The sequence below is a fragment of the Bos grunniens genome, chromosome 1, assembly GCF_055505025.1.
Source record: "Bos grunniens cultivar Pamir isolate PY7600 chromosome 1, Bosgru_T2T1.0, whole genome shotgun sequence".
Taxonomy (NCBI): Eukaryota; Metazoa; Chordata; class Mammalia; order Artiodactyla; family Bovidae; genus Bos; species Bos grunniens.
Window position 1 is genome coordinate 11,534,793 of NC_141165.1, and position 22,336 is coordinate 11,557,128.

Below are 22,336 nucleotides of genomic sequence, written 5' to 3' on the forward strand. Positions count from 1 at the left end.
CTGCGTGGATGGTCAAAACCGACTCAAGGAACTACAGAGCTCCCGGGGCACTGCAGCCCGGGGACGGGACACCTCCCGGTGGATTCGTCCGAGCGTCTGGAACTCCAGGCCCGGCGTGGGGTGGAGGGGGGTGGGGGGATCTGGGCAGAGCTCTTCGCCCTCACCTGCCGGAACCATCTACCTGGGCCCCAAGAAGCACAGGCGCTTCGGGAGCCGGACACCAGGGAGGAGGTGAGGCATTCCTTAGTGTAAACAAGTTCGTGCTCAGGAATACTACTCCGAAAGAAAATTTTTACAGAAAAAAGCAGGACTGAGTGTAAACGAACACCTGTACGTAGTTTTAATCGGATGGAAGCTGAGCTTAGCCCTAGGGGAAGCGCCTGTTATGCCCAACTGCTGGGAGGCCTGGCCTCCAAGCCTTCCAGGAATCTGGGCAGGGACTGGGAGGGGCGCAGGTGCGAACAGGTGTAGAGTTGTGGAGACCGCGCCGGCCCCGCACCTCCGGCTTCGGGAGCGGGCAGGCGTCAGGGACACCGCGTCCCGACGACACCACGGCCTGTCAGTGAAGCCGCCTCGCCAGCTAAAAAGGGAGCTCCCCTGGGGCCGGGTACCAGCAGGGGCTGGGCTCCCTGGGGGACGGGTTGGGGAACTTGCCTTCCTTAACTCCGCCCCTGCCCCTGCGCAAGCGCAGCCCCGCCAGTCCCGGCGTACCCCGCGCCCGTCCTCCCCGCGATACGCTGCGCGTCCCCAGCCGCTGATTGGCTGCGGCTGCGATGGGGGCGGGAACTGGCTGAGGGCGGCGGATTCAAGATGGCGGCGGCCAGGGGGTGGCTTCCAGCCGAGTCGGCAGAAAGGGCAAGAGTGAGGCGGCGGCGGCGGACCCCGCCTGGCTGCGTCCGCTCCTGGCAGGGGGCGTTGGCGGGCACTGGAGCCCGCCCTATGGACCCCACATCGGGACAGCACGGGGAGGAGGCGCTGCCATTTACCTTCGCTCTCCCAGCTTCCACTTTTCTGCGCCGCTGCTCTTGCTCATCATCTTCCATCTTCCCCTGGCGCCCTTAGCCAGTCGCCAGGAGGTGGCTGAGCCGATGCGGTGCCGCCTTCGTTCTATTTACACTCCCTCCCCCTCTCCTGGGCTCACCCTCCCCCCACGACAACTGTCACGCAGACGTGGGCCCGCCCCACGTCCGGCCCCGCCCCGAGGCGTGCACCCCGGCTAGTGGCCAATCAGGGGCCGCGGCCCTGCTCTCGCGCCAGCGCGCTCAGGGCGGTGCGTCCAAGGAGGTGCGGCTCGGCGGAGCTCCGCCCCATTTCCTTCCTCTCCGATTGGTGAATGTCCGCTCCCGCCTCTTTGGGCGGGACCAATGAGCGGGGCGCGGCGGCTTCGGCGCCCTCAGCGGTTGGTAGGTTTGAAGCGCCCAGTGAGTTTGGGGGGCTCCGGCTCGCACTGGTGCGGCTGCTGGTTCGCTTTCCCCGGAGGTTCGGGCCGTATGGGAGGAGTCTGCCCCGGGTCGAGCTTTGCAAGAGCCCAGGAACAAGTCCAGGAGGCCGGGCCCCATTGGCGTGGACGCGCCAGCTCGGGGCTGTCCCTGAAGTCGTGTTCCAGGTGTCCGTGGCCGGACCCCGGGGTTGCAGGACCCAAACGTTCATCTCTGAGGGTCCTGGCCCTGTGTGTGTCACGATAACAGACAGCCGGCCAAATCACTTGATTTCATTCCTAGTCATCCCTCTCTTGGGTCCCGCTGGCGCCTGTACCCACGGATCCGGAGTGCCAGAGGCGGCCACAATTAGTTCAGTAGGAATCGGCGCCAGGACCCCCCAGCCCAAGGATCCCAGAGCTGCAGGGACAAGAAGCCACTGGCGGTGCTGCCACTCCTGGATTCTTCCCAGTGGGCACACAGTGCTATATCGAGGACTCTGTTCCAGTGCGTCTATGCCCAACTTGCATCTGGTTAGTGCGGTTCACGGTTTGACCAGGGGACCCCACAATCATGGGTCCACTCTGGCACTTCTGACATAAAGCATTGCCCTGCGTCAGTGTTAGGAGGGATTCTGTGCACTGGGAAACTGAGAGGGTCAGGCTGAAGCTCTCAGGGCAGGAAAGGCAAACCATGCGTTAGGGCAGTCCCTGGAACCCAGCGTGAAAAGGGTTTCATAGGGCCTCCTTGCTAAGGGGCCTTGTTTAGTCGCTAAGTTGTGTCCAGCTCTGCGACCTCATAGACTGTAGCCCACCAGGCTTCTCTATTCATGGGATTTTCCAGGCAAGAATACTGGAGTGGGTTGCCATTTCCTTCTCCAAGGGGCCTTCAAAGATGCAGTTTCAAATGTTACAGCAATTATACTTAGTCTAGATCACCAGAGGGAGAGAGCTGTTTCAGTGAAAAGCAGAAAGTCTCTTCTTACACAGAAAAGTTTTAAGGCCTGGAAATGTTTGGATAAAAGGATAAATCATTCCAAATACTTTGTAAATGGTTATTAAAAAGGGATATGCTGTGTACTTCTTGTTCAAGTTTCTGTGAACCTAAAACTGCTCTAAAAGATAGTCTTATTAAAAAAAAATTTTTTTTTAAAGGAATGTGGTGTGGGTTGTGAATTCATAATCTGTGTGTCAACTGGAGTCTCATGAAACCATTGTTTGTTTCTTAGCGTCAGACTCCACTTGAACCTGTTTGTCCAGATGAGGAAACAATGCTAGGTTTTTATTCCTAGCCCGCGGTTTTGATTAACAATCAAATGCTGTTACAGTAACTAAGGTTATTGGAAGCTGATAAGCTCTGACTAATTAACACTGATCCAAAGCATGTGGTCTGCACCTCTTGTAACTGTAGCTTAACTGTGCCTGGGTGAATGTTCCCAGAAACTGAGGAACTCAGGAAGAGACACAGGAAACCCCTAAGCAGCTGTGCCTCTCTGATTTCCTTATGTGAGTAGGAAGACAGTGCAGCAACTAGAGAGAAGGTGGCATGTCAAAGAAGATTGGGGTGGGTGACTGCAAGCATGTCCAGCAAACACACTGGTCTCTGGGTTTCCTTCACTGGAGCAGGGTGTGTGTACAGGCCATGTGTTCCCCAGCTGCTCTCTGAGACTGAGTGACAATAGCTATGCTCCTCCACTGGTACGCTGTCATGACTCTTTGCTGACATGAGCTCACCTTTTAACCACAACTCACAAATCTTCAGAGAGCCTTGGATACTCAACCACCTCCTGGGTCAGACCACAGCCCTTTTTGTGTGGTGAGTGGAGTTTCCAGTCTTGGCTCACAGACGTGAGGCACTGGACTCCTAAGACCAGGGGTCAGCAGGTTACACTAGCAGACCACAGGATCAGATTTCCCAAGAGCATTCAGGGACTCAGATCCACACCTGAATCAATCTCTACATGTTGTAGTACATCAGATTGATTATCTTCTTTGCAGTCAAAGATGGAGAAGCTCAGTACATTCAGCAAAAACAAGACCTGGAGCTGACTGTGGCTCAGATCATCAGTTCATTATTGTAGAATTCAGGCTTGAATTGAAGAAAGTAGGGAAAATCACTAGGCCATTGAGGCATGACATAATCAAATTCCTTATGATCATACAGTGGAGGTGACAAATAGAATTCAAGGAATTAGATCTGGTAGAGTGCCTGAAGAACTAGGGAGGGAGGTTTGTAACATTGTAGCAGAGGTGATCACAAAATCCATCCCAAAGAAAAATGCAAGAAGGCAAAGTGGTTGTCTGAGGAGGTTTTACAAATAGCCAAGCAAAGAAGAGAAGTGAAAGGCAAGGAAGAAAGGGAAAGATATACCCAACTGAATGCAGAGTTTCAGAGAATAGGAGAAATGAAAAGGTCTTCAATGAACAATGCAAAGAAGTAGAGGAAGACAGTAGAATGGGAAAGACTACAGATCTCTTCAAGAAAATTGGAGATACCAGGGGACATTTCATGCAAGGATTGGCACGATAAAAGACAGAAAAAGTAAGGCCCTAACAGAAGCAGAGAGGCTAAGAAGAGGTGTCAAGAATACACAGAACTATACAAAAAAGCTCTTAATGACCTGGATAACCACCATGATGTGGTCATTCACCTAGAGCCAGACATCCTGGAACATGAAGTCAAATGGGCCTTAGGAAGCATCACTACAAACAAAGCTAGTGGAGGTGATGGAATTCCAGCTGAACTATTTCAAATCCTAAAAGATGATGCTGTCAAAGTGCTACACTCAATATGTAAGCAAATTTGGAAAACTCAGCAGTGACCACAGGACTGGAAAAGGTCAGTTTTCATTCCAATCCCAAAGAAAGGTAATGCCAAAGAATGTTCAAGCTTCTGGACAATTGTGCTTATTTCACAACCTCACAAGGTAAAGCTCAAAATCCTTCAAGCTAGGCTTTGAACCGAGTATGTGAACTGAGAACTTAGAGATATCCAAGCTGGATTTAGAAAAGGCAGAGGACCATGCGTGCACAGCTTCCCCAACGGCTCAAGGAGTAAAGAATCCCCCTGCAATGCAAGAGACACAGGAAACACAGGTTCAGTCCCTGGGTTGAGAAGATCCCTGCAGAAGGAAATGGGTGTAGAAAAGGCAGAGGAACCAGAGATCAAATTGACAACATTTGTTGGATCACAGAAAAAGCAAGGTGATTCATCAGAACATCTACTGCTTCATTGACTACGCTAAAACCTTTGACCACTGGATCACAACAAATTGTGGAAAATTCTTAAACAGATGGGAATACCAGATCACAGAAACTTGTATGCATGTCAAGAAGCAACAGTTAGAACCAGACATGGAACAACAGACTGCTTCCAGATTGGGAAAGGAGTATGTTAAGGCTGTATATTGTCACCCTACTTGCTTAACTTACATGCAGAGTACATCATGCAAAATACTGGGCTGGATGAATCAAGCTAGAATTGAGATTGTCAGGAGGAATATCAACAACCTCAGATTTGCAGATGATTCCACTCTGATAGAAAGTGAAGAGGAACTAAAGAGCCTCTTAGTGAAGGTAAAAGAGAGTTTAAAAGCTGGCTTGAAACTCAACATGAAAGAACTAAGATCATGGCATCCAGTCCCATCACTTCATGCAAATAGAAGGGAAAAAGGTGGAAACAGTGACAGATTTTGTTTTCTTGGACTTGAGACTCACTGCGGATGGTGACTGCAGCCATGAAATTAAAAGACACTTGCTCCTTGGAAGAAAAGCTATGACAAACCTAGACAGCATATTAAAAAGCAGAGCCGTCACTTTGCCAACAAAAGTCTGTATAGTCAAAGGTATGGTTTATCCCGTGTTCATGTGCAGTTGTGACAGTTGGACCATAAAGAAGGATGAGCACCAAAGAACTGATGCTTTTGAACTGTGGTGCTACAAAAGACTCTTGACAGTCTCTTGGACTACAAGGAGATCCAACCAGTCAATCCTAAAGGAAATCAGTCCTGAATATTCATTGGAAGGACTGATGCTCAAGCTGAAGCTCCAACACTTTGGCCAGCTGATGTGAAGAGCTGACTTATTGGAAAAGACCCTGATGCTTGGCAAGACTGAAGGCAGGAGGAGAAAGGAATCACAGAGGATGAGATGGTTGGATAGCATCGTCGACTCAATGGACATGAATTTGAGCAAGCTCCGGGAGATGGTGAAGACCAGGCAAGCCTGGTGTGCTGCAGTCCATGGGGTCTCAAAGAGTTGGACACGACCTAGCAACTGAACAACAAACCGCAGCATGTGCATCATTTGCCCATGCTGCCTTGGCCAGTGATTTTCAAACTGTGTTCCTAAGAACGGAATCATTCCCATGGCTATTCTAGATGTTCTGTAAATGCTGGATCTGAATCTTAGTTTATTTTTAACCATTAAAACACTGTCCAAATATATAGATGTACACCCTCATGGAGGGAAACGTAACTCCCACTCCTTATGAATGGGCTGTGCATAGCTACTTCCTCCTGCAGAGGACAGTGTGGAAAGAAAGAGAAAAATAGTACCTGTGCAGTGGGACACCTGACAGACACACTTATACCACGTAACTGAGGTCTACATCATCCATGTGGGTCATGTTGATGGCATGCACTCTGGATGGGATGTGATTAGAAGGGCCGTCTCCTCTGTGGTCTTCCTCCCAACAACCATAACCCCAGTGCAGTCATGAGAAATTATCAAGCAAATCCCAATAGTGGAGGGACCCCTTACAAAGATTCCAGATATAGTAGATACTGGTACAGATCAGATCAAATCAGTTGCTCAGTCATGTCCGACTCTGCGACCCCATGAATCGCAGCATGCCAGGCCTCCCTGTCCATCACCAACTCCCGGAGTTCACTCAGACTCACATCCATCGAGTCAGTGATGCCATCCAGCCATCTCATCCTCTGTCATCCCCTTCTCCTCTTGCCCCCAATCCCTCCCAGCATCAGAGTCTTTTCCAGTGAGTCAACTCTTTGCATGAGGTGGCCAAAGTACTGGAGTTTCAGCTTTAGCATCATTCCTTCCAAAGAAATCCCAGGGCTGATCTCCTTCAGAATGGACTGGTTGGATCTCCTTGCAGTCCAAGGGACTCTCAAGAGTCTTCTCCAACATCACAGTTCAAAAGCATCAATGCTTCGGCGCTCAGCCTTCTTCACAGTCCAACTCTCACATCCGTACATGACCACAGGAAAAACCATAGCCTTGACTAGACGAACCTTTGTTGGCAAAGTAATGTCTCTGCTTTTCAATATGCTATCTAGGTTGGTCATAACTTTTCTTCCAAGGAGTAAGCATCTTTTAATTTCATGGCTGCAATCACCATCTGCAGTGATTTTGGAGCCCAGAAAAATAAAGTCTGACACTGTTTCCACTGTTTCCCCATCTATTTGCCATGAAGTGATGGGACCGGATGCCATGATCTTCGTTTTCTGAAAGTTGAGCTTTAAGCCAACTTTTTCACTCTCCATTTTCACTTTCATCAAGAGGCTTTTGAGTTCCTCTTCACTTTCTGCCATAAGGGTGGTGTCATCTGCATATCCAAGGTTATTGCTATTTCTCCCCGAAATCTGGTACAGTATACCGTAATAGAAAATACTGCAGTCATGTGCTCAGTCGCTTCCAACTCTTTGTGGTTTCATGGCCTGTAACCCACCAGGATCCTCTGTCCATGGGATTTCCCAGGCAAGAATAGTGGAGAGGGTTGCTATTTCCTGCTCCAGGGGGTCTTCCTGACCCAAGGATCAGGTCTCCTGCATTGGCAGTTGGCACTGGATCAAACTTATATTCCTCAAAACTATCAACATCATCAAAAGCAAGGGGAACCCAAGAGGACAAGGTGACTAAATGTCATCTGGTGTCCTGGATAGGATCCTGGAACAGAAAAGCAACAGTAGGCAGCATAATAAGGAAGTCAAATGAATTACAGACTTTAGTTAATGCTACTCTATCGGTATAGACTCATTTATTGTAACGTGTGTCATACTAACTTAAGATGTTAGTAATAGGGAACCCATGTATACGGAAATTCTCTTCTCAATTTTTCTATAAACCTAAAAAGGAAGTTTTTTAAACTAACTGAAACCCACTGGGGTGTGTTATGGTGACCTCCCAGCCACCTCAAGTTTCTTGGCTAAGTTAACTCATTTTTGTGTACCTCAGACCTCCTGTTTGAATCTCAGGGTCATGACACATATGAAGCCATAAATACTGAAGTGTATGGGCAGTTTGGCTGCCAGGTCAAGTTTCTGGGTTGGCTGCTCTGAGCGGGGCTATAAGCATGCTGACCTGGCACTTACCCAGCCAGGACTGCCAGCACTGGGTCCACCTTCAAGTCTGCTATGTCGGCTTCATTCTTCAGGCTGACTCATTTGTGAACCTGAACTGGAGTCGACAGGGTGCCCTGCCCTCCCTTGCTGGGCTCACCTGCTCCCCACGCCAGCCCTGTGGACATGCACTCCCTCCCCACCCAGCAGGTGGGCTACCCATCAAGGGCTGACCTGGCAGGGGGGGTTCTGCTCCCAAGTGCCCCTGACCCCCAGCCACCAGGACCCCCCACCCCTCTCTGGGCAGAGGTCCCACACGGGCAGTCCCCCTGCTAGAGTCACATCAACACTGACGGGGGATGACTTGGGAGGCCCCATGTCCTGTGAGATGCCGGCTGGGTGCCTATGGGGTGGGCCCACCTCAAGCCCCCACCAAGAAGCCCCTAGGCGCCTCATTGGCAGGCTCCCTGGTGCCACCTCTTTGCCACCTAGAGTTTCCTGAAGTCTGCGGTGGAGGAGTGGGGTGGTCACACCGTGACCTCTAGGGGTCCATCTGGTGGGGAGGATCCCTAAGTGAGGCTAGGGGCTTGCTGGCCTTCTGAAGGCCATAATCGACTGGGAGTTGGGGTGGCAGACCCCTGTGGTGCATTGCCCCACCTCATCTCTCTGGGCTCTGTCCTGGGGGGTCAAGACTGTCCTCCCCCCAGGGACCCATGCCCCGCCCCCATGCTCTGCCCCTCTGGCCCCAGCATCTGCCCCATCTCCTTCCTGAGGAGCCCAGCCCGGCCACATCTGGGGATCAGCAGTGTTTATAGGTAACCCCTCATGGGGACTGGGGCAGGCCTGGGAAGGACTCTTAGCAGAAACCTGGCAACCAGGGGCCTCCTTGCGTCTGCAGTGCCTAGCAACTGTTGCGGTGATGCCAGCCTGTTGACTCTGGACACTCCACATCCATGGTGCGGGGCCACCTCCTACATGCCCTCCTGAGGCCAGCGAGCTGACCGTGGAGACCAGTCTCTGGGATATACGTCACGTCCAGCAAGGGAGTCCTTCAATGACCCCAGAATGGGGCTGCTTCTCTCCAGCTGAGCAATCCTTCCAGAGGGAGCCGAGCAGTGTCCCCTCCTGTGGCCCCGGGATGCTGGACTCCTCAGTGGCAGATCAACTGACTCGACTGACCCTGAAACTCCTCAAGAAGGTAAGACAGCTGGGCACTTGTGCTTCTAACAGCTTGTTACAGAGCACAGCTTTGACAGGTAAGATTATACCTGTCACGCCCACTTCCAAAGCAAAGCACTTCTGCGTGGTCCTAGCCTTGTAGTGAAGAGCTGTGGTTTCTTGGTTCTTCTTGTGTTTGAACAGAACCAAGTAGGGTCTTCTGGAAGTTTCTGCAGCTGGGAGGCAAGCCTGCACCCACAGGATGGAGCACTTCCAGGGCCCCCAAAGTTCTCTCGCAGCCTCCCAGCTTCCAAATTTTAGGAAAGACAGACCCAGCCTGGTGTGGCCTCTCAGCTGGGCACGGGGCAGGCAGCCTGTGCACACTCTCAGGCCGGTCTTCGCCTCCTCTGAGGGTCTGCATGGTCCTTTCAGTGCCCCCTGCAACCCCTCACCTGCCTGCTCTGTTCTTCTGCCCGCCACGCTTGCCTTCTGCCCCCCTGGGCTGCCCAGAGAGGGCAGCAGGGGTCACCCCAGGACTGGTCTGGATTATAACTGCTCAGCCTTAGGCTCAGCTGGGGCATCAGGGCAGTCAGGACACAGAGCTGGCCTGGTCAAACTCTTCAGAAAGCTGCTTGAAGGGGCCCATAGGTTTCAAAGTGGAGCATGTGTGCGTCATATGGAAAATGTGACCACAGGCCCCACCTGGCACCAGTCAGTCATCTGGGCACTTGTTCCTGGCCCAGCCCCTCATACGGAGGAGCCTGTGCCTGGAGCCCGCATGCTCATCCCTCTCTCTCCTCACAGAAACTGGAGCAAGAGCGTGAGGATGTGGAGGGGGCTTCTGAGGACCCCTATGTCGTGCCAGGTAAGAGCCTGGGCTGCTTGGCGCTGTGTGGGCCCCAGACCCACCTCCAGGTATGGCCAGACTGTCCTCTAAATTTCACTTTCAGAGCAGAAAGGCCTTGATTATGTCTTTAACACACACACACGCGCACCCTCATATCGTTATCACTTCTGTCTGCACACCCAGGAGGGCACGTTCATCACTCCATCTACAGATGAGAAGAAGGAGCAGAGGGTAGAGAACCAGCCCCACTGCCTTGCTCAGATCAGAATCACCCTCGCCCGCATCAGACCATGTTGCCCCGAGCTTGCTCTGCGGTAGTGGGGTGTAGGGGGCCCAGCCATCCACATCCACCTGCCCATCTTCAGGTGCCCAGACCAGACGTCTCCACATCCCCAGCCTGGCTGGCCGTCAGTTGCTCAGGCCCCAGGAACCAGGGGAAGGGCCGCCTTCCCTGGCATTCTGGGGTCCTGGGCTCAGGGACATCCGGGCAAGGTGCTGGGAAGACACTGCTCATCCTTCACCACGTGGTGAAGCTCCTTGTGCTGCGGAGTTTCAGGCAGTGCCCGAGGGCAACGGACGGAGCCCAGGGCCAAAATCCAGATAGAGAATCCCAGATCAGTTCACATGACCAAGGGCAAGCACAGGCATGTGCTGCGCTCAGTCCTCTCCAACTCTTTGCGACCCCATAAACTATAGTCCACCAGGCTCCTCTGTCCATGGGATTTTCCAGGCAAGAATACTGGAGTGGGTTGCCATTTTCTCTTCCATAACACAAACATGGAACACTACAAATGGGCTGGGAGTGGGGATGCCTGGGGGTAGGGGGAATGGGGACTCCTGGGGGGGAGTCAGGATTCCTGGGGGTGGAGTGGGGACTCCTGGGGGGAGTGGAGACTCCTGGGGTGGAGTGGGGACTCCTGGGGGGAGTGGAGACTCCTGGGGTTGGAGTGGGGACTCCTGGGGGGAGTGGAGACTCCTGACCCCAACTCGAAGACTCAGCTTCCTGAACGCCCCCTACTGTTGCCCACATATGGGGTGGCCCCTGAGCTCCACCCACAGGCACCTCCCTCCTCCTCTGGGACAGGCAGGTCCTGGAGGCAGGAAAGGCTTGGATGTGGTGCTGAGTCCTGAAGCCTGTACTTCCCTCCAGGAGATGAGGACGGGCCAGAGGCCGCCCTGCGGAGTGCTCTGAGGATGAGGAAGGACCTTCTGCAGAGACTCTGGGTAGGCCTTGTGGACACGGGGTGTCTTGACCAGAGCTCTGTGCAGCTGAAGCTGCAGCTGGCGCTCAGAACAAGCACTGGGGTGGGGTGGGGGGTAGGGTATGGGGGTGAGGGTGGGGTTGTGGTGGGGGTCCTGCATGCACACTGCTTCTGATGTTTGTGATGTGGCAGTGGGTAACTGGTGGACCATGGACTCCACAGGAGAGAGGACTCGCCTGCTTCCTGTAGGCTGGGCTTTCACAGGGGCTACTTGCTGAGAAAACCTGCTCTGGCTGCATATGATCAGAAGCGGAAATGCCCCGTGAAGGGTCTGGTTCTGGGAAGTGGGATTCCAAGATGCCCAGGGCTTTGTCCAAACAGACACACTTGTAGCAGGGAATGACACATGGGGGGAGGAAGGTATTTGGGTCCACACGGCAGCTGTGATAAACTTACTGCTCTCCACTGGAAGCGTGCTGGAGAGACAGAGTATCCTCTACTGGCTTCCCTCATAGCTAAGTCGGTAAAGAATCTGCCTGCAATGCAGGAGACCCCGGTTCAATTCCTGGGTCAGGAAGATCCACTGGAAAAGAGATAGGCTACCCACTCCAGTATTCTTGGGCTTCCCTTGTGGCTCACCTGGTAAAGAATACGCCTGCAATGAGGGAGACGTGGATTTGATCCCTGGGTTGGAAAGATCCCCTGAAGAAGGGAAAGGCTACCCACTCCAGTGTTCTGGCCTGGAGAATTCCCTGGACGGTATAGTCCATGGGGTCACAAAGAGTCAGACACGACTGAGCGACTTTCACTTTCACTACTGGCTGGAGAAAAGTTGTCTTTGGTTAATTTCTCCTGTGTGTACCACGCGAAGGGCTTTGCCTCCAGAGTCTCGCTGCAGTCCCAGCTCAGATGCATGCTGGACCCTGGTTGGGGCAAGAGGGGGCCGGGCACAGGGCAGTGATTGGCGGTATGGGGGCTGCCTGCTTCTGACTGGGGTCACATACCTGTGCACTGGCACTGCCCTGCCTGGCAGAGTGAGGGCTGGGACATGCCCCCACTGAGCAGCCACGGCTCTGCTTTGGCGTTGCAGGAACAGCGCCTCCTGGAAGAGGCTTCCCGGGTTCATCACCACAGGGGAGTGCACGGAGGAGCCCAGGGGTCAGTGCTGCCCCCAGAGGCGCCTCCCGTGAGCATCCACCCCACTGTCTCCCCAGCCCCACCTGCCCTAGACCCACCACGGATCATCCAACACCCGGTACGTCTGCCTTGGGTGAACCTGGGGGGCAGAACCAATGGGGAGGGTGCCGTGCCCCCAGAGACCTCCCGCCTGAGCAGAGATTGTCGGTCACTCCACACCTGAGCCCTCAGCAGCTTAGGGAAGTGCGCTGAAGGGGCCATCGGCTCAGCGGCCACAGTGGCTGCAGTCCATGTCCAGCCCTGTTGGGACAAACGTGTCCTGTATTGTCAGGCCTCACAGGTGCCCTAAGCACTGGCTGTGTGTATGTGTGTGTGTGTGTGGGGGGCAGTTATCTCCTCATTACAGGTGGAGGCTGGGGTCCCAGCTCAGCCCCAGGTGCTAACCTCTGCAGCAGGAGTGGAAGTATGGGGGGATTCCGCGTTGGCTGGGCCTGAATTTGGGGAAGAAGTGTGTCAGCCCTTTTCCAAAATTTCCTAATTACCAGAGGAAGCTTGGGCCCCTAGTCTTCAGGTAGAATTTTAAGGTGCATTGAAAGGTGAGTGCGCACCCACTCCTGAGAGGCTCACCCCTGCATATGGCAACAGAAAGCCACTCTTTCGTAAGCAGAAGGGATTGTATCGGGGCGGGTGGTGCCCAGAGGAAGGAGGGACAGCAGCTGGCCCCGGCGGGCTGTGGCCTCAGGGGTTGGGAGCGTGAGTAGACGACAGGCAGGAGGTGCCCCAGCGGGCTGTGGCCTTGCGAGGAGGAGATGAAAAGGCCGGAGGTGGCCAAGGCCAAGCTGAGAAGGTTCTGGATGGGCTGGCCAGGGAGACCGATGGTGCCAGTGGGCCGGGTTGTGACCTGGAGGATGTTTATCCCCTGGGGGGACCTGGCTGCCCATGTAAAGGGAAGGGAGAGGGATCCACCCAGTGGAGCCCCCAGGGCCCTGGCCCCGGCACTGTCTGTGTCTTCCCCAACTTTCTGCCCCTGGAACCTCTACCAAGAACGGTGGGAGAGGGGTGTAGGTGCAGGAGGCTCGCCCAGTCCCCAGCGTGCTCACACTTCCTGCAACCCCTTACCCCAGTCGTGCTTGGGTGTCTCAGCCTGGACTCCAGTGACACCACAGGGCAAGCAGGACTCAGGGTGGTTGGGATGAGTTTTCCAGAGACCCTGGGGTGGAGCTGCCATCGACCACTCCGGCTGCCTCTCTAGTCTGCACCAGGTGGTGGGCTGTGATGACACCAAAGCTGCCTGCCACCTGTGTGTGTGCAACCTGCTAGCCAAGGGGGCTGGCAACACACAAAGAGGGTACGAAGTGTGCACCTCTGGGTTCATAAGTCAAGTTTCACCGGATCAGCTCTGTTAGCTTAGCGATCTGGGGCTGCCTTCCAGCGGCAGCAGCAGAGGTGGACAGTTACAACTGAAGCTGTGTGGCCACAGAGCGGGAGCAATACCCCATCCGGCCCTTGGCGGGATGTTTGCCAACCCTGTCTATGCCACCCTTTCTGTGAATGAGGGAGAGGGGACAGGGCAGGGCCTGGTGCATTCAGAAGAGGATTAAAGTGGTAGTCAACATGTAATGCATGCTCTGAGCTGTGGTGCATTTGTGTTAACTCAGGAGAGAAGCCAGAGGGTGTTTCCATGCCAAGCTCCTTGGATGCCTCTATTAAAGCAGAAGTAATGGACACAGGGATGAGCTTAGCCCACTGACACCAGAAATGTGGGAAACATTAGAAAACGCCCTATTTCGCTCAGCTTGAGCTCCATTACAAAATATTAATACCACAGTCTTTGCACTTAAATGTCAGACATTTACTTTATCACTGCCTGGAAGCTGGATGTCTTGGATGGAGGTGCCGGCCAACCTGGTTCACTGAGCATGGCCTCCTGGCTAGGAATTGGCAGCCTTCTCGTGGTGTCTCATGGGGCAGAGAGAGTCTGCTGTCTCTTCCTCTTATCAAGGGCACCAGGCCTATCAACCTAGAGCCCCACCCTTATGCTCTCTTTACCTTTATCACCTCTTCACAGGCCCCGTCTCCAAATGCAGTCACTTTGGAGCTTAGGGTTTCAACATATGAATTTGAGCGGGGAATAAACATTCAGTCCACAACATGCTATGTCCTAAGTGAAACCCAGATGCAAGTATTTATCTATTTGGATGCTTTTTTAATCTCTAGGGTTTCTCGCCTAAAATCTCCCATGGATGGATGGATGGATGGTGGATGTCTGGATGGCGGGTGGTGGGTGGTGCTGTAGGTCACTATTCCCAGGGCACATTCAGATAATGGCTTGTCTGGCTCTTCCAGGCCCCCCCACCTCCTGCCACCATCATCCAGCAGCTGCCTCAGCAGCCACTCATTGCACAGATCCCCCCTCCCCCGGCCTTCCCCACCCAGCGGTCAGGAAGCATCAAGGAAGGTAAGTGTCCACAATGAATGTTGTCATGTTGTTGTTCAGTCACTTAGTCGTGTCCAACTCTTTGCGACCCCATGGATTGCAGCACGCCAGGCTTCTCTGTCCTTCACCATCTCCCAGAGTTTGCATAAACTCATGTCCATTGAGTCGGTGATGCCATCCAACCATTTCATCCACTGTCGTCCCTTTCTTCTCCTGCCTTCAATCTTTCCCAGCATCAGGGAAATCTTTCCCAGTGAATCAGTTCTTCACATCAGGTGGCCAAAGTATTGGAGCTTCAACTTTAGCATCAGTCCTTCTAATGAATATTCAGGATTGATTTCCTTTAGCATCGACTGGTTTGATCTCCTTGAAGTCCAAGGGACTCTCAAAAGTCTTCTCCAACACCACAGTTCAAAAGCACCAATTCTTCAGTGCTCAGCTTTCTTTATGGTCTAACTCTCACTTCTGTACATGACTACTGGAAAAACCATAGCTTTGATCATACAGACCTTTGTTGGCAAAGTAATGTCTCTGCTTTTTAATATGCTGTCTGGTTGGTCATAGCTTTTCTTTCAAGGAGCAAGCGTCTTTTAATTTCATGGCTGCAGTCACCATCCAAGTGATTTTGGAGCCCAAGGAAATAAAGTCTATCACTGTTTCCATTGCTTCCCCCTCTATTTGCATGAAGTGATGGGACTGGATGCCATGATCTTTGTTTTTTGAGTGTTGAGTTGTAAGCCAGGTTTTTCACTCTCCTCTTTCACCTTCATCAAGAAGTTCTTTAGTTCCTCTTTGCTTTCTGCCACGAGGGTGGTGTCATCTGCATATCTGAGGTTATTGATATTTCTCCTGGCAATCTTGATTTCAGCTTTTGCTTCATCCAGCCTGTCATTTCACATGATGTACTCTGCATAGAAGTTAAATAAGAAGGGTGACAGTATACAGCTTGACATACTTCTTTCCCAATTTGGAACCAGTCTGTTGTTCCATGTCCAGTTCTAAGGTTGCTTCTTGATTTGCATACAGATTTCTCAGAAAGCAGGTCAGGTGGTCTGGTATTCCCATCACTTTAAGAATTTTCCACATTTTGTTGTGATTCACAGAGTCAAAGGCTTTGGCATAGTCAATAAAGCAGAAGTAGATATTTTTCTGGAACTCTCTTGCTTTTTTGATGACCCAGCAATGTTAGCAATTTGATCTCTGGTTCCTCTGCCTTTTTTAAATGCAGCCTGAACATCAGGAAGTTCACAGTTCACATACTGTTGAAGGCTTTCGTAGAGAATTTTGAGCATTACTTTGCTAGCATGTGAGATGAGTGCAATTGTGCAGTAGTTTGAACATTCCTTGGCATTGCCTTTCTTTGGGACTGGAATGAAAACTGACCTTTGCCAGTCCTGTGGCCACTCCATTGCCCTTCTTTGGGATGTTGTCATGGGTTTATGAAATTCTCTACTGAAAGAAGAAATACTTTTGTAAGCAGGGTAGTCATGCAGGGCAGGAGTCCTTAACCCTCGGGCCGTGGACGAGCACTGGTCTGTAGTCTGTTAGGAAGCAGGCTGCAAAGCAGGAGGTGAGCGCCAGGCCGGTGAGCGGAGCATCATCTGTATTTACGCTGCTGCCGGTTACTCACATTACTGCCTGCGCTCTGCCTCCCGTCAGATCAGCAAGGGCATTAGATTCTCAGATTAGTGGCAACCCTGCTGAGAACTGCACACTCGAGGGATCTAGGTTGTGTGCTCCTTGTGAGAATCTAATGCCCGATGATCTGATTCTGCATTATGGTCAGCTGAATAATTCTTTCCTTATATATCACAATGTAATAGTAATAGAAATGAAGCATAAAATAAATGTAGTACTGGAATCATCCCAAAACCATCCCCCTTGACCCCAGCCTGTGGAAAAATGGTCTTCCATGAAACCAGTTGGAGACCTGTGATTTAGGGCCATTTTTCTTGGCTACTCAATGGAAGCTATGCATTTACCAACGTGAAAATAATTTTACTTTGAAAAATCCTTACTGATGGATATCCCTGAGGGAAGGGCCTGGACTCAGAATGGAAAGAACTGGGCTCACTGTCCCGACTCGTTCAGTGATTAGCTTCTCAAATTGTTGGTTAAACCGCTTTTTCTCTTTAAATAACTTTTGAAATACTTTTATTTGAGAACCGCTCTACTGAGGTAACATAGACTAAATTGCACGTGGTTAAAGTGTACAGTCTGAGAGTTTCGACACCTGTACACACCTGTGAACCCATCACTAAATCAAGGTGGTGAACATGGGCCCCACCTCAGGCCCAGCCTCTCGCCATCCTGCCTGCTTCACCACTGGGCGTGGATCTGTGTCTCCTATTTTCTGGTCTGAGTAGAATCAGCCAGTGTGTGCTCTTTTTTTGTGTGACTTCTTTCACTTGGCAGCACTGCTCTCAGATTCATTGCTCCTGTTGGGTGCAACAAACCATGGCTCCTTGAAATTGCCAAGTGGCAGTCCTTCCCGTGGATGGACACGTTTGTGATCCTTTCACCTGAGATGGAACTGGGGTTGTTGCGTTTTTGGTTATCACCACAAAACTCCCTGGACATTCACGTTTGAGTCTGAGTGTTTATTTCTCCTGGGTACATACCTAGGACTGGAGCAGCTGAAAGGTGCCAAGTGTGTGCTTAAAACTGCTGCGTGTGAGAGGTCCGGTTTCTCACATCTTCTCCTGCACATGGTGTGGTCAGTTAGTGGGGGTGGTGCTCAGTTAGTAAGGGTGGTGGTCTGTCACTGTGGTGGTTGGTTAGTGGGGGTGGTCAGTCACTGTGGTGGTCGATTAGTGGGGGTGGTGGTCAGTTAGTGGGGATTGTGGTTAAGTGGCAGGGGTGGTCGGTCATTGTGGTTGTGGTTTGCGTTTCCCTAACGACGGGCAGTGATGAGAGTCTGGAGGCAGACCTGTGTATAGAATCACCTGCTAAGTGTTCTCTGCCCTGTCCCGGTGACCACAGCTCCACCATGTACATGCTACATGGCCCAGGCCAGCCTGCAGCCCCTCAGGGGGGGCGCTCACATCGAGACCCACAGGAAGGTGCCCTGCAGGTGCAGGGAGAACCGCCCGCCGGCCTCTCCTCACCACCCTACTCGGTTTTTCCAGATGAACTTTAGTGACTATCAGGCCTTAGAGGGCAACCCAGCACAGTGTGTGTGTATGTGTGTACTGCACGCATGCAAGTGTCTGTGTGCCTTAAAAAAAGTGCATTAAAATCATTGGTAAAAATGAAACAGTAAGTAGCTAGCTATTCAGAAAAGTAAAGTCGCGTTCCTTACCCTACTCTTTGTACCAAAACAAATCCCAACTAGATCAAATACTGAATGTAAAAATAGGAAATCTCGAAAGTACTCTAATAACCACTTTGGAGAAGTCTTGGGCTGTTTCGTATGAAGTTAAACTCTCAGTTTCTGTGGCATCCACTCTGCCCCTGACTCTTCATGACTATTCTCCATGCCAGTCCTACCTTTTAGAAAATCTTCTCAGAAACAGACACCGGTGTATCATCATACGGAAGTACATTTGAATTAACCACCCTTCATTGTGTCTCAGACTGTCCCCTGGGGTCCCCATCTGTCATCTGGGGACAGTCTTTTACAAGGCCTTGCAGGACAGGCTCCTAAGCTCTCTCAGCATTCACTTTCTTCTGATGTCCCCCTGTTCTTAAACATGAGTGTTGTTGCCGGATATTCAAGTGTAGGGTGATGGTTATTTTCTCACAACATCAGGACCACCTAGATAATCCAAGATAATTGCCCCATCTCCAGATGCTTTTCTTAAAAAAATTAATTAATTTAATGAATGATTAATTAATTTTTAAAACTGTGGGGAATTCCCTGGCAGTTCAGTGGTTAAAACTCCACCCTTCCGCTGCAGAGGGTGTGGGTTTGATCCCTGGTCGAGGAACTAAGTTTCCATATGCCATGTGCACGTGAGGAGTCCAGTAGCAGGAGGCGCTGCATGGGACCTGCAGACCACAGGCAGCGCTCCATTCCCGGGGCGGCAGGGTCACGGCCCCCACTGTGAGTGACCAGCCCTCCATACCCCCCGCACACAGAGGTGGTGGAGATGATGCTGATGCAGAACGCGCAGACGCACCAGCTCCTCATGCAGGCCTTGATGCTCAGAGCCCTGCCCCCACCAGCACTCGCGCCCACACCCCTGCACCTCACCCCACAGGTAGGCTCCACGCCCAGGCCAAGACCAGAGGACCTGGTGGCTTCGCCTCCAGAAACTCATGTGTTTCTGGCTCCGGGTCTGTGTTTCCTGCCTAACGCCCCCGGTGCTCCCCAGGGCAACCCCAGGGGAGGACAGGTTGTGCCGGCCAGGCCCAGACAGCTGCCCCCTGAGCTGCGTGAGCTCTGTGGGAGCCTGGTCCGCCGCTGCCCACCACTTCTGACCCTGACCGCGTCCTGAGTCAGGGCCCCTGTGGAGCGAGGGGGCGGGGAGCAGCCGCGTCCTCGCTGAAACACTCTGCTGTGTGTCCTGCGGAGGATGCACAGCGCACCCGCCCAGCCGCCCAGAGGCCGCCCCCCGCCCACCACCACCACTGCTATGCACCTCCAGCCCTCTCGCCGGCCATGCCTGCGCCTGGCTCCCCTCTGGGTTACTCCGTGTGGCCCCTGGTGGTCTCTGCCACTGCTCTCCCGCCTGCCACCAGCTTCCTGCCCAGCACCACGCAGCACATGACCGGCCCGTCTGTGGCCGCCCTTAGCACGTAAGTCTGGGCTGGGCTCCGGCCCAGTTTCCTGGGCCTGCAAGGCGGGAGGAACCCCAGGGCCCGGGTCACCCCTCCTTGGCCTCTGTTGGGCCGGTGGCTGCAGCAGGAGTCTGAGGAGGCCTTAACAGCTCCTGAGGGACAGGGGAGGGCTAGGGAGGTAACCACGGCAGTCTTGGTCCTGGTTGCCATGGCCGAGTGTGGACCCCGTGCCATCCTCCCAGGGGAGCAGCCTGAGGTGGGGGTCGTTTGTCCAGCCCAGCAGGGGTGGCCCTGGGAGAGCCCCAGGATAAGCCCAGCTCTGAGGGCCCCACCCAGGCCTGGTGGTGAGACACACCTGAACGTGGTCTTTAAGCCAGACCAGGGCAGCAGCAGACACCCTCCTTCCCCTCAGGATGGCGTCCAGTGGGGTCCTGCCTGCACAGGCGCCAGGCCTGTGACCTCATGGTGTGCTCAGGTAAGCAGCAGGCCTCATTCTCCCCAAGGGTGGGGCAGCTGAGGCCCCTGGACACAGGGCTGTGAGGATCATGAGGGGACCCAGGGATTTGACCAGGAAACGGGGCTCAGGAGCCAGGAGAGAAAAGGTTGATGGGTTCAGCTACATAAATGCCATGAACAGAGTCACACATGTGGTGCCCAGGGAAGGCACTGTGGCAGGATGTGTGCCTGGCATGCCTGGGTGAGGGCAGGGTGTCTGGGTGAGGGCAGCGTGTCCAGGTGAGGGCAGGGTGTCTGGGCAGGGCATCTGAGTGAGGGCAGCGTGTCTGGGTGAGGGCAGCACGTCTAGGTGAGGGCAGGGTGTCTGGGTGAGGGCAGGGCCGCAGGCTGGCTTGAGCGGGCTGGCTTCTCCTCCTGAAGTTAAGCACTAAAGCTGGTTGAGAGGGACGCTCCTCCATCTGAGCCAGTCTGGATTCTCCCAATGGGACACGATACCTCTACTCCATTTTTTGCTCTTTTATATTTTTCTGGTGGAATTGCACTTCCTGGACGCTTTAATATCATTTCCACGTAAATGCCCTTTGCAAGCATTATGCATGTTTGCATTGGCCCCTTTGGGGATGTTACCTCTTTCCTCAAGTTCCACACGAGCCGGAGCTCTGCTTGGGTCTGTGTCCTTGGAACTGCGCAGCCCCCAGAAGGCTCCTCAGAGGAAGAGATGACCTTGGAGTTGCCCTCCAGCTGCACACAGGCTCCCTTGCTGGGCTGACTGCACCCCAGGCAGCTCCCCAGTGTCGAGTGCCATGAGCCTGGGTGGAGTGTGTGCCGACGTCTGCATGTCTTGTTCAATGGGCAATTAAAGGTCTGACCCAATTTCCGTATTTTCATGTTGACATTTTCTTTTAATAAAAATTTCACCACGGTTTGTGGGATCTCAGCTCCCCAACCAGGGGTCTAAGCTGAGCCCTCAGCAGTCAAAGTGCTGAGTCTTCATTACTGGACAACGAGGGGGTTCCCATTCATGTTGACATTTTCTAACAGGGCTTTTCACTTTGGTTTTACTTCTCAACATAATTGTTAACTCTATAGAGGGAAGAGGTTTGACAGCAGCTCGTCATCTTTGGCTGGCCTGGGAAATTGGACAATCTGTTTTGTTTGTCTTTGGAGTCAGGGGAAACCCAGCCCTTTCCTCGGGTGTCTTCCTCTTGAGTCTCCCCTGCCGTCACATAGGACGTTTCGCATGTCACCAAATGTGTGTGGGGTTTGCCCACAACAAGCAGGTCCCTGTGGTCCTGGTCGGGTGTCCTGCAATTCAGCTCAATTCTGATACCGGCTGCCTGGAGGTGGGGTCAGATCCCTCAGGTCAAGGGCTCAGTATCCTAGGACTGTCCCCCCTTCAGATGCCAGTCACAAATCCAGGGCTCACCTGTGTCCCCAAGGAGTGGGGTGCGTCACCTCCCAGCCTGCATGTGTCTGCCGACCTGGACCCCCTGCACCTTAGGCTGGGATGGTGTGGAGGCTTCCTCACGTGGGCCTGACCACTGGTCACTCCATCTCCAGCCCCTCCCTACTCCAGGGAAGTTCCGAGGCTCTAGTCCTGGCTTGGTCTTCCCAGCAACCAGACTCATGCAGGAGCCACCCAGAGTCACCTCATCATCACGTGGGAATTTACGAAGGTTTCAGGATCCCCATGTCAGGAGCTGGGGTGGGGGGCGGGGGTGGTGGTGGCGTGAAGACTAACACACGTGTTTTCTGCCACTGCACACCTGGCCTTGGCGGGTCAACCAGGATGAAGGAAATACGTTCCTGCATCTGGGAGAGTCCAGTGCTGTGAGAGCGTGGCAAGGCCACCATGGGGAGGGCCTATGGGAAGGGAGGTCAACGTTGAGGACACGGGGTGGGGAGAGAGCACCCCCATGAGTTGGCCAATCCGGGGCAGCTTAAGAAGTCTCAGGAGGCCCTGGAAGTGGGGTGGGCCTGCCAAGGAGGCGGTGCTGGGGTCCAGAGGCGGGGGCTTTGCGTGGTGTGATACTGCGGCAGAGTAAGAAATGTATTTGGTTTTGTTCTGCTTCCTGGCACACAGCTCCTAAAACCTTTGTAATCAGGACAGCATGCTAATGAGGTGACTCTGGGCCCCTGGAGGGCTTCAGTAGGATGGGGGCTGGTTGTCCGAGGAGCCCACTCTGATTGGAGGTTGGAACTTAAGCTACACCCCCAACCTGAGGGAGTGGAGGCTGGAAGTTGAGTCAATCACCAGTGGCCAATGACTGAATCCATCAATGCTGCAGTAATAGAACCTCCATAAATCCACTAGAAGGTTGGGCTGGTGAACATCTGGGAGGTGGTGCACACCCTGCTCCAAGGGGACAGACATGCTCCTGTGTTCCGGACCCTCCCAGACCTTACCCCTTGCACATCTCCAGCAGGCTGTTCATCTGTGTCCTTTACAATAAAGCAGTGTTCCCTGAGTTCTGTGACCATTATAGCAAATCACTGAACCTGAGGGATGGGGAGGGTTATGGGAACCTCTGATTTTTGGTAAAGTTAGACAATGAGTATCTTGGTCTAGAGTGGGAGGCATTTAAAAAAAAAAAAAAATTTATTTTTATTTGTTTGGCTGCACCAAGTTCTAGTTGCAACATGCGGGATCTAGTTCCCTGA

At 53.0% G+C, this 22,336-nt stretch overlaps 2 protein-coding genes across 13 annotated transcripts in view; one reads left to right on the forward strand and one right to left on the reverse strand.

Annotated features, from left to right (window-relative positions):
- PCNT (pericentrin) overlaps positions 1 to 1,622 on the reverse strand; it is a 105,136-nt gene extending 103,514 nt beyond the window's left edge. For all 10 annotated transcript variants that reach the window (XM_086316281.1, XM_086315925.1, XM_086315785.1 and 7 more), the window contains exon 1: positions 987 to 1,622. In XM_086316281.1, the coding sequence (XP_086172407.1) occupies positions 987 to 1,043 (57 nt within the window). In that variant the 5' untranslated portion in view covers positions 1,044 to 1,622. The remainder of the gene's footprint in view (positions 1 to 986) is intronic.
- On the forward strand, positions 45 to 20,556 carry C1H21orf58 (chromosome 1 C21orf58 homolog). 3 transcript variants are annotated; one of them, XM_086317957.1, is made up of 10 exons: positions 45 to 231; positions 8,615 to 8,914; positions 9,679 to 9,739; positions 10,872 to 10,945; positions 12,014 to 12,178; positions 14,407 to 14,518; positions 18,578 to 18,699; positions 19,014 to 19,237; positions 19,632 to 19,694; positions 20,316 to 20,556. In XM_086317957.1, the coding sequence occupies exons 2-9, from the start codon at positions 8,771 to 8,773 to the stop codon at positions 19,675 to 19,677; spliced, it is 948 nt and encodes a 315-aa protein (XP_086174083.1). In that variant the 5' UTR covers positions 45 to 231; positions 8,615 to 8,770; the 3' UTR covers positions 19,678 to 19,694; positions 20,316 to 20,556. The 3 variants fall into 3 exon arrangements, 2 of the variants coding, with proteins under 2 accessions (XP_086174083.1, XP_086174207.1); XR_015133251.1 differs by having other exon boundaries at positions 113 to 231; positions 19,087 to 19,237; XM_086318081.1 differs by lacking the exon at positions 20,316 to 20,556 and having other exon boundaries at positions 113 to 231; positions 19,087 to 19,237; positions 19,632 to 19,743.
- Positions 20,557 to 22,336: the final 1,780 nt, after the last annotated feature.